At 50.2% G+C, this 18,460-nt stretch overlaps 6 protein-coding genes across 6 annotated transcripts; 4 read left to right on the top strand and 2 right to left on the bottom strand.

The window, feature by feature from the left end:
• Positions 1–335: 335 nt before the first annotated feature.
• On the top strand, positions 336–1,450 carry N7496_011599 (autophagy-related protein 27; the record flags this gene model as incomplete). The annotated part of the gene is made up of 3 exons (XM_056704512.1): positions 336–603; positions 692–1,178; positions 1,255–1,450. 3 exons carry the CDS (start codon positions 336–338, stop codon positions 1,448–1,450), a joined length of 951 nt encoding a protein of 316 aa, XP_056550472.1.
• Positions 1,451–2,823: 1,373 nt separating this feature from the next.
• N7496_011598 (uncharacterized protein) lies at positions 2,824–4,564 on the bottom strand (the record flags this gene model as incomplete). Its single annotated transcript, XM_056704511.1, has 4 exons — positions 2,824–2,967; positions 3,089–3,937; positions 4,238–4,420; positions 4,502–4,564. 4 exons carry the CDS (start codon positions 4,562–4,564, stop codon positions 2,824–2,826), a joined length of 1,239 nt encoding a protein of 412 aa, XP_056550471.1.
• A 2,696-nt stretch (positions 4,565–7,260) lies between these two features.
• On the top strand, positions 7,261–7,657 carry N7496_011597 (uncharacterized protein; the record flags this gene model as incomplete). The annotated part of the gene is made up of 4 exons (XM_056704510.1): positions 7,261–7,275; positions 7,331–7,392; positions 7,453–7,514; positions 7,572–7,657. The coding sequence occupies 4 exons, from the start codon at positions 7,261–7,263 to the stop codon at positions 7,655–7,657; spliced, it is 225 nt and encodes a 74-aa protein (XP_056550470.1).
• A 799-nt stretch (positions 7,658–8,456) lies between these two features.
• Positions 8,457–11,252, top strand: N7496_011596 (ATP-dependent Clp protease ATP-binding subunit; the record flags this gene model as incomplete). Its single annotated transcript, XM_056704509.1, has 1 exon — positions 8,457–11,252. One exon carries the CDS (start codon positions 8,457–8,459, stop codon positions 11,250–11,252), a length of 2,796 nt encoding a protein of 931 aa, XP_056550469.1.
• Positions 11,253–12,608: 1,356 nt separating this feature from the next.
• N7496_011595 (uncharacterized protein) lies at positions 12,609–13,817 on the top strand (the record flags this gene model as incomplete). Its single annotated transcript, XM_056704508.1, has 1 exon — positions 12,609–13,817. The coding sequence occupies one exon, from the start codon at positions 12,609–12,611 to the stop codon at positions 13,815–13,817; it is 1,209 nt and encodes a 402-aa protein (XP_056550468.1).
• Positions 13,818–14,340: 523 nt separating this feature from the next.
• N7496_011594 (uncharacterized protein) lies at positions 14,341–15,078 on the bottom strand (the record flags this gene model as incomplete). Its single annotated transcript, XM_056704507.1, has 1 exon — positions 14,341–15,078. One exon carries the CDS (start codon positions 15,076–15,078, stop codon positions 14,341–14,343), a length of 738 nt encoding a protein of 245 aa, XP_056550467.1.
• Between the last annotated feature and the right edge of the window lie 3,382 nt (positions 15,079–18,460).

Genomic DNA, 18,460 nt, shown 5'->3' with positions numbered 1-18,460 from the left:
CGCGGCGTGTCCCTTCTTGTGCTGCCTACAGCTCCCGCCAGTAACGAGCCGTGTCGGAGAATCGAAACACCTCCGCAGGGCCATCATCCGTCATCCTCGACAAACACCAGACCAACCCTCGTGCGCGCCACCAGAGCTTGCACCTCAACCCGCGTGGGATCCCCATCATCTGCACTTCGATCCCACTCTTCTCTCGACACTTTTTCTTATCCACCTGCTCACTCATATACGACCCTGCAAGCTCCCTCCCGCGCCGGAATTCGATCCAGTACCGGGCCCCCATCGACACATCCTTCCTCCCCCCTCCCCCGACTACACATTCCAGATCCGCCGCGATGCGATTACAATCAAGTGGAATCACGCTACTGCTGTCCGCGGTGCTACCCAGTCTCAGTTCGGCGCTGAGCTTCGACTGCGCTCAGCTCAACGTCGACAAGTACAAGTACGACTTGAGTCCCCTGGGCGGCGTCCATGAGCTATACCACGTGAACGAGACGGAGGCCGCGGTGACGAATACGACCTACGTTCTCAATATTTGCAAAAGCCTGGGCAGCAAGGCTTCGGACCGTGGAGATGATGGGAAATGCGGACCGACCAAGCGCAGTGCGTCTCGATTCAAGCTCCCTCTCTTCTAAGCTAGGACGTCAAGTCCAACCAGGGACCTGGTTAACTAATTACCTATACTTTCTAGTCTGCGGCTTCGTAAACCGACACCCAACCGACGGCAACGGCAGCAAGCGCTTCGGCTTCCCGATCGTCGGCCTCGAGCATATGGGCGGGGGCTCAATGGAGCCCGAGCTCACGCGACTAGCCACGATCGACCCCGAGACCGAGGGTGTCCGAGTCAAGCTCGCCGGTGGCGAGTTTAGAGGAGACGATGACGAGGGGAAGAAAAAGAATACAGCCGCCGTGATTGATTTTACGTGTGACCCGGACCGGTCTGGACTGGAAGGGCTCATCACGGAGGAAGACAGCGCGGATGCGGACGAGGAGAAGCGCCGTCGGGATGAAAAGTCCAGGGATGGCAGCCTGCAATTCAAGAGCTTCGAATTGAGTGAGGATGATACGTATGTGCTGAAGCTGGATTGGCGCACGCGATATGCTTGCGACAATTACCAGCGCGGGAAGCAGCCGAATAACTCGAATTCGTGGGGTTTCTTCACTTGGATGATTATCATGTAAGATCTCACCTTCTACCCCCTGCGATATCACATCGTCTTTTCGAAGCTTCCACTCACAACTTTTTCTTCTTAGTGTTTTCCTCTGCGTCGCCGCCTACCTCATCTTCGGCTCCTGGCTCAACTACAACCGCTACGGCGCCCGTGGCTGGGATCTCCTCCCGCATGGTGATACCCTCCGCGACATCCCCTACCTCTTCAAAGATTGGGTCCGCAGCGTGATCAACACCCTGCAAGGGTCCGGGTCGAGAGGCGGGTACAGCGCGGTATAAACGGTCTTTCTTACCTGTGCTGGCATCGGGTTTATGTGCAGGTTATCTAGCTTTTGATCTTTTTGCATGAGGCTTGCCATTTGGGGCTATATTCTTGTTTCTCTTTTGTCTCTTTTTTCGGGGCGGGTCATTGAATGAACAGATTGGGGGTTCTAACTATGTACCGTAGATTACTTGCGGGGCAGAGGCAAGTGGTGGTGTGCTTCTGTTGGTTGAAGATTCCAGTGCTTGTTAGGAAGGGCATCTAATGAGTCCTGTCTGTATGGCGACTCGGCTAGAGATGTTGTGTCTTGTATTATCGGGCAAGCCTTTTTGGGGGCCTGTGAAATATATATGGTTTATGCTGCCGTTTTAGTTCCAGATACGTACTTGAGATGTCAGACACTATTTGCACACTTTGCTTTTTATTAGTCTAATTGCCTAGTGCGATTGCTAGCCTGCATTGGGTACCAGGCACCTGGAAGACCCTGGATAGCTTGGTCTAGTTCTATATTTGAGTATGCCTCGCGGGATCATCTACACCAAACCAAGTTCTGGCCCCGGATTAAGGAGATCGGGGGTCATTATTGAAGTCAAGATGGATGCTAGGAAATCCAGAATACGTCAAGAGTACATTTTTCCCTAGGGAATGACCTCCACCTACATGAGGCCAGTGGATTTCCAGATCCGTCTAGGTATCTATAGACGTGCCGCCACCAAGCCATCTATCGCATTAGCAACCTTAACGCTAGGCTGTGACAGACTACGATGATCATAAAGTTAAATGAATATAGCAAAAGACACGTATCGTATTCATTCTCCCAACATACAAAAGACACCAGAGCAATACACATATCCAATCTCTCCGCAAACACAGCATTGGAACCTTAAAGCGGACAAACTGGCTCGAAAGACGGCAACACAAGAAGTCGGTGAAGATCAGAACCTCGAGTTGTAGCAACAAATGCAAGATCATGAGCAATATCCAGCCAATCCCCAGTCACCAATCCAGATCATCATCCCGTCTCACAGGAATGATGGGTGGGCAAAGCACGGGGATGGCGTGATCGAGACTAAATAATTCTCATCGCGGGCGTAACAATCCAACATAAAGCGGGAAAAATAGGGGGTGTGTGAAAATCATAGTGGGAATGCAGGGTTGAACATAGCACGGTGCAGTAATAATAAGAATAGTCGTAATCGTCGTTTAGCCAGGGAAAGGAGTTTGGGGGGTAGAAGAATATATGGGTCCCCCGCTTTCCTCTTTCCCCCCAGGCTTGGGTCTGATTCTTTCCATACTTCTTTCTCGCTTTCCCTCCCCCTTGCTATTCTTCCACATTATATATGACCATCTGAACGAAGCCAGATCCATGGCTGTGTCTACCTCTGGGCGGTTAGACCTTTACGGCAAACTGCTTCAGATACAGGTAGTCCTCCATGTTCTCGTCGACGGCCTTGCGGATGAGAGCTGCTGCTTCGGGACCATACTTCTTGGTCCATTCGGCATCGAACTCTTCCTCGGTCTTGTGGGCCCGTTTCTATGAGACCATGTTAGCACAAGGTTATCCAAAGTCATCTCATTTCATCCCATCCGATCTTCTCCCTCCACATCATGCACCATCACTCTATCATCTACCACCGGGGTCGAGGAATGCTTACATGCGCTCTCGCAACCAGTGCCTTCGACTCAATAGCATCGTTATGGAACCCACGCCACTTCTCAAAGCAATGGCACGCAAAGTCATAATCCTCCTGCGTATCCCACGTCAACAACGACGCATCATACGGCACATCAACGCTCTTGCAGAACGCCTCAATCGTCGCCGCCGGTGCATCCAGCATATCATCCGCATCAATGACGCAGATCTCATGGATGGTCTCCTTGGCTCCGCAATTCTCAGCCTTGACGTCCGGACGGGTCGCTACCCGCGGTCCTACGAGTCCCTCGCGAACGAGGTAGTCAAAGTGTCGCCGCAGCTCGTCATACCCGGCCTCGCGGGGGTCATAGTTATGGAACCCGGTCACCTCGTCCAAGGGTGGGATCGTGCACCGGTAGTACGAGGGCACACTGAAATGCGGGTCGCGGATGAGGAAGGCGAAGTGGAATCGCTCCTGGATCTCGCGCGGCATGACGGTGGGGTTGCCTGCCTCGGCGGGTGTGTCGTACGGGTATGGGCAATGTGAGACGCCGTTGGTGCCGTGGCCGCTGGCCTCGTGGATGCCATTGGTGATGCCGTTGGTGACCCTGTGGGTAACGCCGTTGCTCGCCGTGCCGTTGATACCGTTGGACGTGCCATTGGCAACGCCGTTGGTCGGCGCGGTAGCATAGCCGTTGGCGTGGGTGGTGCCATTTGCGGCACCATTCACCCCATTGGCCGGGGCATGGTCATCACCGTTGGTGGTGCCGACACCGCGCTTGATACGACGCAGCGAAGGAGCCACACTGGCGGGTTTTCCGGCTGGCGGAAGCAGATAGTGGTCGATATCCTTGATGAAGACTCTCTTGCCCTGCATTCACGGTAAGTATCTCCCTCGGCAAGAAAAAGACGCAAGTTACACATGACAGAAAGGGCATGAGACCCTCCGGTCGTCGGTCTTAATTTCTCGTGTGCTTTTGTGAACACATTCGTAAGAGGGAAAAAACGGTGAGTGATAGACAGGGTAAGCCATCTCATGGAGAGAATAGTAGGCAGTTGGTCTCCTTATATCGATCCTTACGGAGACATTGGGAGCATGAATTTGGAGGGGAGAAAAGAAAGCAAGAAAAAAAAGAAATCAGGGACGATTTCGCAGGAAGAAGGGTCGGACCTCTGAAGCTTCACGTTCTAGTCTCTCCAACACGGTGAGATATGTCGACTTGCTGAATCCGCTGTCAACACGAGCCTGTTCGTCATCTTCAAACCGGTCGGAGAGACGCTCTGGACCGTAGTAGAAGGCATCGCCAAACGGCTCGTGGACACACTGGATAGTAGCTCGCTGAGTCATAAAGACCTGTAGAAAAGCTGATTAGTCTGGATTCTCGAGATTGATATTTGCCTCTTATGCCGATCTGGCTCAGCTTTGGTAACCTACTCGCTCAAACGCCGTCGAACAGGCACGCGGATGCGTAGCCACAAAGATCGGCTTAGTCGACATTCTTGCAGAAGTAGATATGCACGGACGATCCGATGCTGATGGTTCGTAGGGAAGGGGATAGAAAGGGTAGATTAAGAATTTAGACCCTGCAGAGAACCTCGACGGGTGCTTGCAGGCTGATCAGAGGACGAGAAAAGAAGAGGTTTATGAGCACACGACAGGAGGGAAAGCCAGAAAAGGTAAACGGCAATAACCTCGTGGAATGTGAGCGGCTCGACTCGAATGGACCACGTCAAAATGCGAGGCAACACGATCCAGATCGTTTAGTCAGGTTCTGTCGAAAAATCCCGAGATAGGCTCGCGCGGCTAAGCCCAAATTTTCTCTTTGGGAATAGGGATTATTATTTCCTTGACGGTGATTTGATCTGCTGCTGGGATTTAGGATTGGGATAGTCTGAGGGAACAGACAGGAATCCCGGGCAGCGTCCAGCAAATAAGAGGGCTTGCAGATGATCTCAATAGAAGGCGCGATGGCGTGAGAAGAAGACCAGAGAAGGGCCAGGGCAGGATGCAGGGCCAAAATGCTTTTTTATAGGCGTGTTGATGACAGATGCGTTTAGTCTTTTAGTCCGTTGGATGGTGGGAAGGCTATTTAATCCCGTTTGATCGTTATTCATTAGGTGAATCTCCCCCTAATGGAAAGTCCGACTCCCCAATGAAAACTTCGAATCGTTAGAGACATTATTGGATCTGATCATTTTTACTCCATATTTTTTACCCTTTTGACCCAGTGAAAATCAAGGCGGCTTCGGGGCTAAACCGGGTTTTTCTTCTTTTCTGGAGCCTCGGGCGAAAGATCTTTCTCTAGATGGTACAGCTGAGCACACGTTGGTATATGCTATACTCTATCCTATGCTGAGAATTGAAAAAAAAAGAAACTCAGCTCTCCGAAAATACGTGCCAAGGGGAAGCTCGTCAAGGTCCACGGCCCTGTACCTACCATCCGTGGACGCCTCGTCTCCATGCTTCGTATGTTTCCAAAACTCCAGTCTGTTGTCGCCTACACTCCTCTGAAGCGGGGGTTCGGATTAGGATCTACGACCTTGTCATCCAATGTCCAAGCGGTATATCTTGTAGCTTAATGCTAGAGACGATAATTTTTCGTAGCTTCCACACACCCGTAGTAGCTACCATCTTCGAGAGATTTTGCTTGGTTGATCTAGTTCTTAGCCTAGTTTCACACATGCAGTAGTTACATCTAGCTACGGCCTACCTGCACAAATAATCCCAAGATCCCAGAATAGAGGGGCACGAGGCAATCGGAGCGAACGCAACGCCTTCGCCCCTCTCTTCCGCTGCCCCGCCACACGAACTTTCCGCTGCGAGTCCTTGCGCCATATCCGCGCCGTCGTCCATGCTCGGCCCCTCCAAAGATAGTTACAATTTCAACACGTTCCAAAGTCTACGTGTGGGCCAATGAGGAGCTCCGTTGTGGACAGACGGAGCCATCGATCTTCGTGTCTGGACTGCGCCGACTCGGAACAGCCTAACTGGTGTCCACCGGACAACTCCACGATGTCTGGGCTTTGCTGCGGGTGGACGAGGAACGGCTTTTTATTTGCGCATGGCCGATGGAGATGAAGGGCTTGATCCCCCTCTCTCGGTCTCTCCATCTCAGCTGTAGATGGACAACGGTCCGATGGAGAACGGTTTTTCTCTGAGCCGTTTTGACTGCTCGTTTTACGCTTTTCTTTTTTGCTAGCCTCGTTTCGTTAATCCGTAAAGCAATCGGCCGAAGTATGGGGAACTGTACTTATCATGCCTCGGACAGGTTGCTCGAGGTCTGATCCTAGGAAAGTCTGATCATCTCCTTTTTGCTTCATGGCCGGTCGCGCTTGACGTCAAGACCCGGGACGGCCTATCGCAGTAATTATTAGATCGGCTATTGTAAAGGTTGGGCCGGGCAGAGCTGTGATTTGTAAAGTAGTACTGTAGCAAACCGCCCGGCAAGGTACCAGGACTGGAAAAGATACTCTCTTGTAAAGCAAGTCGAGTGGCTGTCATACTATGGGGCTGCAGGAGAAAGCCGTACTCTATGTACTGTTCTTAGTAGTGAGTACACGGTAGGTCGAGAACGCCTCATTACCTAGGCTGGCGTCAGCGGCACCGTCAGTCAAATCAAGATCTCGCCACAATCCGGGATTTTCCTGGATCGCTACTGGTATGGCGGAGTGCCAGGGTCCGCGCGCTCCACCGCAGGAACAGTTACACACTTCAGGATTCCGCCAATAGCCTCGTGAAACTGGCACCGTGTCTTGTCTGGGAGAGTTGAGCAACGTGGGGGAAACCTTCCTGTCTGGACCAGGAGGCAATGATCGCTGTTGATGGCCTAAGGCATGAAGAACAGTCGTGACAAGTAGTAAGGCAACAAGGCAACAAGGCAACAAGGCATTCAGGTGTCGAGGTATCAACATCGCCCATTGTCAGGGAAGTATCGGGTTCTATACTTTGTGTGATAGACAAAAGCAGAGACCAGGCCCATTATCCCACAATATTAGCAACTCAGAACATACTATCCATCGCGAGAATACTATGGAGCTGAATTATTGTTCCAGAAAATATGCAGTGCTAACCATATCGGGGTGTGGGTATCATCTTACTTCCGACCGCCTTACCCGGGATGAGAACGAGAAAGCCTAGCTTGCTATTCAAAGTGAACATCCATAGCTATTCTACGTCATACAAGAAGCTTCGAAATGGATAACCGGAAGGTATGTCAGATTTTTCTATTCTGAAAGACGCAAATACTTACGGCTTCATAAAAAGGAAATCTACTTTACCTACAAGACCGTCGACGCCTATGAAGAGTTTGATGGGAAAGTACGACAGTGAGTTGAGGACCTTGATAGGACTCGATCATATATTTACCATACTCTAGAATTATCCAGGAGGACACTGGTCAAGAGTCTTGGATCGCTACTAGATCCCTTCCTCCCACCAATTATCCCCCGTGAGTCTTTGGAAGGCGATCATGTCCCGGTGTTGAATATCTTGACTGACTTGGCAGTTTATACTAGACCCCTGATCCCCGAGAGTATTGGGGAAATCAAAAAGCTGAGCGAGGATATTGTTGTCAGCGACATCTCTAACTAGGAGTTATCGTTGCTCATCAGTGCAGCTGCGGGTGTCGTAGTTAGCTCTTGGCCAGCATGGTTCAAATCTCCAATTTAAAATTGTTGGCATTGAAGATCAAAGCTAGTTAGAGTCTGGGAGTCCGGGAAAACGCTAGGGTTTAATGTAACTATTGCGAGGTGGATAGATATGGTTAAATTGTAGAGACAAAACAAACTGTTGATGTTTTACCGACCCTGTCTAGCAGATCATCCTATGTCCAGGGCTTAAAGGATCATCTCTTGTATTTCGAGGTATGAGGTGATAGTGGTTGCACTTGTAAATCTAAGAGTTCGGGGCCGACCTACATAGCCAGTATTCTTTGGTATGGTTGTCGGTCTATGATCACCACTGGTCTAGCTGGTCTAGACTAATTCGATTAGCTGAATTCAGCCAGTCGCTCTTGTATCTCAGCGAATCAAAACGCATCTCGCCGTGATCAACGTCATTGTTCATTATCTGATCGTAAGATATTGAACAACCTTGGCATAGTCATCACGTGACCTGTCATATCGGTGGAACGACGTGGATGTCAGGTGATGGCCCTGGCAGCTTCTGGAAGGCGGTGGAAGCCACTCATAACGTCATGACGGTCGGAGCAGCTTCGGGCAGCCTACCAGCCCAAGTATATTATCGGCTCGAATCACTGGCATTGTCGTCATTGTCATTTCTCACATCACACATCACATCTTACCGCTACAATCCCAACTTTCATCCTGCTCACTCCCTTCCGACCATCCAATATCACCTGACATCATAGCACACACGTCTCCCGTTCAACATGAACGGCGCTCAGTTCACAGACCGGGCAAACAAGGCCTTGCTGGATTCCAGCGCCCTGGCCGAACAATACGCCCACTCCCAGATTTTGCCTATCCACCTGGCAGTCTCCCTCCTCAACCCTTCCGTGGACGAATCCCAAGATCAGCAGCAACCGGCTGGCCACTCCTCACACGATGCCGCCTCGACCCCGCTCTTCCGTCAAGTTGTGGAGCGAGCTCATGGCGACCCTCAACTGCTCGACCGGTCACTCATGAAGCTGCTGGTCCGGCTACCCAGCCAGGACCCCCCACCAGAGACCGTCTCCGTTTCGCCACAACTCGCCAAGGTCATTCGGTCGGCAACGGACTTGTCAAAGACGCAAAAGGACAGCTTCGTGGCCATTGACCACCTAATTCAAGCGGTGTCCCAGGACTCGCAGGTTCAGCGTGCCTTGGCAGATGCCAACATCCCCAACCTCAAACTGATCGACTCCGCTATTCAGCAGATCAGAGGCACAAAGCGCGTGGACTCCAAGACTGCCGACTCCGAGAGCGAAAATGAGAACCTGAAGAAATTCACCATCGACATGACGTCCTTGGCTCGCGAGGGCAAGATCGACCCCGTCATCGGACGTGAGGAAGAGATTCGCCGTGTGATTCGCATCCTGAGTCGACGGACGAAGAACAACCCCGTTCTCATCGGTGAGCCCGGTGTGGGTAAGACTACCATCGTTGAGGGTCTGGCCCGCCGGATTGTCAACGCCGATGTCCCGGCCAACTTGACCCAATGCCGACTGCTCTCTCTTGATGTCGGTTCTCTGGTCGCCGGCAGCAAGTACCGTGGAGAGTTTGAAGAGCGCATGAAGGGCGTTCTTAAGGAGATTGAAGACTCCAAGGACACCATTGTCCTCTTCGTCGACGAGATCCACTTGCTCATGGGCGCGGGATCTAGCGGCGAGGGCGGCATGGACGCTGCTAACCTCCTCAAGCCCATGTTGGCCCGAGGCCAACTGCACTGCATTGGTGCCACCACCCTCAGCGAATACCGCAAGTACATCGAGAAGGATCAGGCCTTCGAGCGACGTTTCCAGCAGGTCCTGGTCAAGGAGCCTTCCGTCCCGGAGACCATCTCGATTCTCCGTGGACTGAAGGAGAAGTACGAGGTTCACCACGGTGTTAACATTCTTGATGGCGCCATCGTGGCTGCCGCAACCTTGGCTGCTCGCTACCTCACTGCACGCCGGCTTCCCGACTCCGCCGTCGACCTGGTTGATGAAGCGGCTGCAGCAGTTCGTGTCACTCGCGAGTCCGAACCTGAGGCTCTAGATACCCTCGAGAGAAAGGCTCGACAGCTGCAAATTGAGATTCACGCCTTGGAACGTGAACAGGACGAAGCCTCCAAGGCCCGTTTGGAAGCCGCCAAGCAGGAGGCCGCCAACGTTGCCGAGGAGTTGCGCCCTATGCGCGAGAAGTACGAAAGCGAGAAGCAGCGCAGCAAGGAAGTGCAAGACGCCAAGATCAAGCTCGACTCTCTCAAGGTTAAGCGTGACGAGGCCGAGCGCTCTGGCGACACGGTAACTGCGGCCGATCTCGAATACTACGCCATCCCCGAGACCAAGGCGCTCATCGAGCGTCTCGAAGCCGACCGCGCCAAGGCCGATGCTGAACGTCGTGCCAACTCAGGTGAAGCTGGTGAGGCCTTGCTTGCCGATGCAGTTGGCCCTGACCAGATCAACGAGATCGTTGCCCGATGGACTGGTATCCCCGTTACTCGCCTCAAGACCACTGAGAAGGATAAGCTGCTCAACATGGAGAAGTACCTGGGCAAGGTCGTTGTTGGACAAAAGGAGGCGGTTACCTCCGTCTCCAACGCTATCCGACTCCAGCGCTCGGGTCTGAGCAACCCCAACTCGCCTCCCAGCTTCCTCTTCTGTGGTCCTTCCGGCACCGGTAAGACACTCCTCACCAAGGCTCTTGCCGAATTCCTCTTCGACGACCCGAAGGCCATGATCCGCTTCGATATGTCAGAGTACCAAGAGCGACACTCCCTCAGCCGAATGATTGGTGCTCCTCCCGGATATGTTGGCCACGACGCTGGTGGTCAGCTGACCGAAAGTCTGCGCCGCCGCCCCTTCTCTATCTTGCTTTTCGATGAGGTCGAGAAGGCTGCCAAGGAAGTCCTGACCGTCCTCCTGCAACTAATGGACGATGGTCGCATCACCGATGGTCAAGGCCGCATCGTCGATGCGAAGAACTGCATCGTCGTCATGACCTCTAACCTCGGTGCCGAGTACCTCACCCGCTCCATTGACCGTGATGGTCGCATCGAACCTCATGTCCGTGAGCAAGTCATGGGCGCCCTCCGCGACTACTTCCTGCCCGAGTTCCTCAACCGTATCTCCAGTACGGTCATCTTCAACCGTCTCACCAAGCGGGAGATTCGCAAGATCGTTGATCTCCGTCTGTCCGAGGTGCAGAAGCGTCTCGAGCACAACGGTCGGAATGTTCTCATCCGCTGCACCGAAGAAGTCAAGGACTATCTCGGTGCTGCTGGATACTCCCCTGCATACGGTGCCCGGCCTCTGGGCCGTCTCATTGAGCGCGAGGTTCTCAACCGCCTGGCCGTGCTCATCCTGCGTGGCAGTATTCGGGACGGTGAGGATGCTCGTGTGGTCATGACTGACGGCCGCATCAACGTTCTGCCCAACCACAGCCTCAGTGAGAGCGAGGACGAAGATTCCGAAATGGCCGACTCGGACGATGCACTTGCCGAGATGGATGATGACAGCGGTGACATGGACCTCTATGATGAGTAAATGTCATACTTGCACATACTCTCAAAAGTTGATTTAATCGCCTCCAATCACGAATGATGTCAACGAATCCTTTTCTATTTCCTTACATATCGGCGCGGCGTTGGTGTTTTACCTTTTTCTGTCAAATATTCTGCCCCTTCACCTGTTTTTTTACACCATCTGCATGACTGTTTTAGGGTTTGTTGCTTTCCGGCTTATCAGCACGGAAGCCTTTTATGGAGTTGTTAATAAAGATAGCATAGCATAGCACATTGACAACATTATGACCCTGGCTACCTTTCCCTCCCTTCTAACGTATTTTGGACCCGTAGAACTGCTATGGTAATACCCACGTAGCCTGTAACTCGTTAGCCTCACCTCTTAACAAAACAAACCATCGTCGTTTTTCTTACGCTCTAAACGGAAACTCGAATCTGAAATGTAAATCCACACAACATCAAAACAAGTAAGCAATTGCGTAAGATAACAGAGACTCCTTTCCTGTAGGTAACATTACTCCGAAGAAAGTGAGATTTATTGATTCCTACTGTCCAGGGAATGTAGTTTCAAGGAAGACCTTCAAGGGCCCGGCAAAGAAGGTTCTCAAAAGACCGTATCTTTTTCTCAGCCTCCTTCAAGGTCAAAGCAAGGATTTAGACATAATATGACGTCCACGAAATCTAACTCTTTGCGTGAAGATACATAGGCTGCCTAGGGTTTGAGGCATACTGTACATGAAAGGTTATCATCCATTCTTCCAAGGCAATATACCTGAATATTGAAGAATTTCTCAGCAGCAACTAGCCATAGCAATCAATCGCTAGTGTATATTCGGAGAATATTTTTACGGGGCCTCTCAAATTCGAACCGAGTAACAATGCCTGTCCGCTTCTCTAGGGCCTCGGATTTGAAACTTTCGGCCTCCCTTAAAATTTAATATTTTACACAAAAGTATCTTTAAAATTCCAATTAAAATACTAACTTTGGTATAGACCTACTTAGTTATTTCAACTAATTAGATATCTGTAGATTATATTAGTTAATTCATGCATATAGTCTATTGTGTAGTTGTACGAGACATTGCCGATGTCGAAACCCCTTTGCGGTTCTTTCTGGTCGTAGAGTTGCCTACTGCTCGTTCTTCTTCTTTGCGTTATTCATTACTTATGTTCATGGTGGGTGCTGGATGGAAATAATTGAGGAATTAGAAATCTGTTTTCATTGCAAGTTGGAGCACCCAAACGCGGTAGCGCTTGGTTCTGCAGGTAGCCCGAGTCTCCCAATGTCTCACTCTCATTTTTTTCACTCTCTTCACTTCACAAAGAATGGAGAAGAAAACGACAACTAAAATACCAACAGAAAAAAAAACGACCAATAATGACAGATGCAAAGAACACGAACCTGTCCTCAACAACACCAATGGCAGGTTCAGCCTCGGCCTCGGCCGCGGACACAGACACAGACACAAATGCAAACGAAACCATGCGCCTTGCCATCACGCGCTTCCGTAGCAGAATGGCCGCCGCAAACCAAAAGTTTCTCCAGGACCGCATCAATGAAATCGAAGAGAAAGGCCTAGCTACTGAAGAGGAGAAGCGCCGCCATCTCCTCCAGTACAAATGGATGGACGATATCGAATGGGACGATGAAGACTCCGAGACGTGTGGGAGGCGCGACTGGACCCGGATCCCACAGCAGACGTCAGTCAAAGACCTCGATATCCCTGCTGTACTCAATGCCTTGCCGCCTCATCAACCGGCGGATGGTGTAGTCCCGCCCCTGCTGCGCACAGAACAGTGGCGGCAAATGTACCTCGATACAGTTCAGCGTGTGTGCCAGCGGCAGGCGGACGCGATCGTTGCCGAGGATGACGAGGAGCTTGACATCGCGTGCAATTCCCACAAAGACCACAGGCCGATGGCTATCCCGCGATGCGACGAGCTAGCCCTGTTCCTAAAGTATGCGCAGGAGGTGGTGGACGTTGACTTCCGGCTGTCGGCCATTCCGCCGTTCACACCGGCTTGGTCGATTGGGATTAAGGAAGAGGAACTGGACGGACTTGGCGAAGGACAGAGACGCGACAAGCTAGCGGATCCGGACCTCCTGAAGCGCGAGGAAGAGGGCTTGCAGCGGTATTTGGAAGATGAATTGTCGAAAGGGTGTCTGGAGGCGTATATCGACGAGGACCTGGAGGTCAGAGCTGGCTTTATCACCGGTATTGGATTTAGCCAGTTGTACGAATGCCCATCCTGGTATAGTGCGTATGTGTACTGCCGGCTGTGGACGGATGACGAGGAGGACGATGGCAAGCATAAGGATGAAGACATCCAGGATGCTACCAACATCCGGGACTGGGGGTGGCGGGTAGTTGTCTTTCAGGCCGAGGTTGTCAATCCTAGCATTCTCCACGGCCGGAGGGCACGCTTTGATTCGATTCCAGAATTTTTGGATTGGTACGCCAGCTGGCTGGACCATCTGGATGCACGGGGGTTGCTTTCTCTGCGGCGCCACGCTATAGGCTGTGAGACGGACTGCGAGTCAGACTGTGAGGATCATGCCACCGGGATATATGCACAGAATTTCTAGTCGACCAGCTCTTTCCCTTACAATGAATCCGGAAAGGCAGAGAAGACCTTCCTATGAAAGTCCGATATCAACCCCAGGAGAGGATGTCACAATCAAGGCTCCTTACTCCATTCGCTTTGATATGGGTTATCAAAGTCCTTTGGTGCCCAAGTAATGTCATCGATGCACCTATAGGTATCGATTTCCTCCTGCGCAGCGTGGTCTTTTGGCCAGAAGTAACGTGGGGGTACCCTTACCGACCCCATGATCTGTCCTTGTTCAAATCCTGGATGGTGACTCTGTGGAAGTTAGGTCTATCATGTTTCTGCAACTGATCCGGATTGTTTCGTTTCACCACAACCATGACTTTGTCCATATCATGCCCCTCTCGTGACGCTGGATCAGTGAGGCCGCGAAGATTCACTCTCATCTCAGACAGTTGATCAAAGATGACCCGTTTATGTGGTTCCACGGCTGAAGAGTGATATATCTCGACCGTCAGACTGCACTCTTGTAGTACTCCAACCATTCGCCGATTTTGAGTTCAAAATTCGGAGAGTGCGCGCTCGCTTTTGAGACTCCGGTCGGGGATATCGCTGCGCACCTCGAAGGGACTCATGGAACCTGCACGGGGGGTAATGAATCGAAGCTCCTTCCAATGGCTATCATCGATAAAGAACTCAAAGATATTGTCCAGGTTCTCGTAGAACTCGAATTCACACCCCAAGACAGTAATTGTTTTCAGACGCAAGCCCGATAGCAGCTGGAATGCTGAAGGGAGCTCGTACTCTTCCACTTCATATAGAAAGCGCTTGCTCCACTTTTTGTGAGCCTCAGTGGTAACATCGAGATCCAGATAGGCGAGATGGCTGCGAATGTGGCGGATTTGGGATAGCACTGACGGTGGTCGATAAAAGAGTTTCTCAGGCATGCTATCCGGATGCTTAAAGCTGAAGGTGACTTGACTCATCCATAGACCTCTGGCATCCTCATACATCTGGCGGTAGGTACGGAGAATTGCGAGGGAATGTGGTGCTGACTTGATCCGTCTCCATTTTCCTTTGTGAACATATCGCCTGCCAGAGGACAGCCTGGTCGATGCAAAGAGGAAGTCGTAGAGAAGATTCCGTATCTCTCCAGGAAGGCTCAAAAATTCTCGTCGGTCATTCAAATCCGGTTCAAGGCATGGCTTCTTACTTTCACGTTGAAGGAATAAGCCGGGCGAGTCTGGTGTAGCCATGGATGGGTGGTCATCCGTCATGGGAGGTTCTTTGTGCGCCATCGTATCTGGAAAATTGGCCGGGTATGGAGAAAGGAAGACGAAGGACGATGTTTTATGAACTCGAAAGAGGATACGATATGAGTGTAGCCTGAGAATTGAATATCAATTCGGAGTCAACATCTCCTGGAGACAAATATATATCACGTGATGTGTTTTGAGATTTAGTTTCATGAGTATACTATATGTTTGCCAAAGGCGTTGACCGTAGGCGGTATATAAGGTAGAAAGATTGCAGAGAATCAAGGTGACTAAGTGACAAAGATCCGGCTGGCTCATATGTGTGTCATGTAGCAGGAAACATCCTGCCCAAACGCCGGGATACTTCTTTCATGCTATTGGTGTGTCTGGTATTACCACTGACGCATTGTAGATATGCTACTATATGAAGATAACTTTACAGAGGAGGGGTCTCTTAATTAGCTAGGCCTATCTGACTACTGTTCCCTATAAAAGACACCATATGTACAAGTAGAGAGCCAGAAAGAAACTTTTACAGATATTGTTACCCACCAAGTCTTATACGCATAGACTATGTCTGAGAAGGGTTCTGGGCCACTAAATGGGAAGAGAGTAGTTTATTTTGATACTGAGGAATAATAAACGGTATGAAAGGGCTGAGACGTTAGCCAGACTTCACAGTCTGGAGCATTCTGATAAGAATTTCACCTCACGGAACAATTTTGTGGAACAGTTGAAGACCCAGAGAATCTGATCAGGCTCTTTTTCCAATGGGCCAAAGTTTGTCTTGACGGACATTACAGTAAACTCCCGTTTTCGGCACGGGCCTCCGTGCAACAGAATTCCGATGTGCCTAATGAAAGTGTGCCACTAATATCGCGCTAAACCTCATCTAGTAAGAACTAGTCTGTTTTTGGTCTAAAGTAGTCATCCACCCTTCTCTGCTTCCTCCCATTGATCTCGAATCGAGAAAAAAGATGAGCGATCCTCTCTATATCACGTAGATCTCTCTCAGTAATTCCCTCTTGGTGCTGGGCAAATTGAAGAGCTTTATGCATATATTCAATAGCTTCAACACGCGAGAGGATATCCAGCGGTGGTCCGAATATATATTCGTCCTGGTCGTCCTCGCTATCCTGAACCCCATTATCCCCACCTGTATTTTCTTCTGAAAAATGAACGATAATATCAGATAAATCAGGCTCTTCCACGTCGATGTTTTCTCCTGGAGGGTCTAGAAATTCATCTAATGCCATAACCTCTGTACCAGGAAGCCGGTCGGTCACCTCTGCGTATAAATCACCTAGTTGAAGGTCCTCAGACGGAGACGTATTCATCTCATTAGTGCTAGGACTAATAAGCGTGCTCTTGATAAAGCACTTCTGAATAGTCTCATCTAGGACGTCACGTCTCCAAGCCTGGGTGATCCAATGTAGTGTGTAATAGAGGCTCATTCTCTGCGTAGGATCGACGCCGCGGTCTATCATATTAACCATCCATGTCAACCATTTCTTCCGATAATGGTGCTTAAGGTTTCTGATGATACCCTAGTCTAATGGCTGGTAAACCGAGGTCGCGTTTGGTGGCAAAAAAACGACTTTAATATTAGACGGCGGTGGCGCATGTTTAAGCGCAGAGAGATGCGCGCTAAAGTTATCGAGCAATAGCACGACTCGTCTTTGTGTGCTAATATGCCTATAAAACGAGCGGAACCATTCTTGCATAACATTACCGCGTATCTATGCGTTCTTGTTCCATCGCCAGACACATCCAAGTGCTGGGATATTGAGTTTTCGTAGAGCACGAGGTATCTTCGCAGTGCCTATTAACTATAGAGGCATTCGATCTGAACCAGTAGCATTGGTCGTTACTGCGAGAGTAATCCTGGTCTTGTCTTTTTTATAACCAGGACTACCCTTACTCGATAGACCCCTATTTGGCATTCGACGCCAGAATAGACCTGTTTCATCCATATTATAGACATCGTTTGGCTGATATTGGTCGCAGATAGCCCGAATAGCTTCCATGTCGGAATACATCGAAGCCGGAACCGATGCAGATTCGCCATAGGAGGTATGATATCGGATCGAATGGCGCTGTTTGAACCGTGATAGCCACCCTTCAGAGAAAAGTGGCGGGTCGAGATCTTTATACTGGGGTATTTTCTTCCAATATTCGACGGCTTTGCTCTGAATCAATGGGCCTGTTATAGGAAAACCGGCATTCTCGTGACGCTGCTGCTAGATATATAGGGCCTCATCTAATAGAGGCCACCGAGATGCTAACGGGCGTTTGTTCTGACCAGCTAAACCAGTATCAAGGTACTCGTATTTGGATGAAAGAATCTTGGAGACGGTCGCACGGTTGATATGACGATTAAATTGAGATGAAAACCACTCAGCGCATTCTCTCTGAGTAGGTTTAGGGCGTGTCTCCGATGCATAGATACGTAATGCTTTTTTCTGAGCATCGGATATGCCTTTGTTGGGTTGTTTTGGTATAGCCAGTTTAGCTGAAAGAGCGACCGAAGAAGGGGTGGAAGGGTTGGAAGGGGAAAAATCCTGCATTCTGATTGGTCGGTTTATATGACTAAGCAAAAATTGAAGAGAATTTTGTGTGCCAGACAAAAAGGTGTGCCGGTTGGCCTCTTATATATGGGAAAACTCTAAGAAGTGGGTCCATCCAACAGATTTTGGTGCCTAATAAAAATGTGTGCCTAACCTGGGAGTGCCGAAAACGGGAGTTTACTGTATACATCAGACAATAGCTATGAGTGCACTTCAAAAGAGGTAGGTATTGATACTAGCTGGAGGTCTATGCCACTACTAGCATTCAATGGGTATTTATGTCTTTACCCGCCTTGCTATGTACTATCTCTGGTTCTGGCTCACTGTTATATTTTTTTCTGCGAATACCGCTACTTTGGCTTCCTGTCCTATCGCTTCCTGGCTCGGCCCGCTAGGCTCATCGAGCTCACAAATCTATATATCATGTTTCCAGCCACTGGCCTTTGCGTCGCCAGTCGCATGAACAGGGCATGAGGAAAATGGAACACTTTATGTTTATGTAGCTAATTACTACCTGACTCCAATATTGGGTCAATTTGGAGGCTTTCAAAGTCCAATTTCTCCCAAAATAGTAGTACGAATGATAAGCGGTGATGTAGCACATAACAAACGCAGCAATGCTATGTCAAACGAGCATTTTCACCACAACCCCACCGCATACACGACGGTTGTGTTGATTCTCTTGTCTCAGGAATGGCCGGTCGCTAAACAGACTCAAGTTACTGTTACCATCGGTCGAATGAGCGAGTCAAAGTGGGACGCTGATGATTATGGAGGACCTTCCGAGATATCTCATGCTTATGTATATAGTTTAGCACGATCGGCGTCTAATAAAGAGAGTTCTGGGTTCTAATGAA

The sequence above is a fragment of the Penicillium cataractarum genome (genome assembly GCF_028827025.1).
Source record: "Penicillium cataractarum strain IBT 29864 chromosome Unknown utg000009l, whole genome shotgun sequence".
In the NCBI taxonomy this organism is placed as follows: Eukaryota; Fungi; Ascomycota; class Eurotiomycetes; order Eurotiales; family Aspergillaceae; genus Penicillium; species Penicillium cataractarum.
This window is presented reverse-complemented; position numbering and strand designations above follow the sequence as displayed.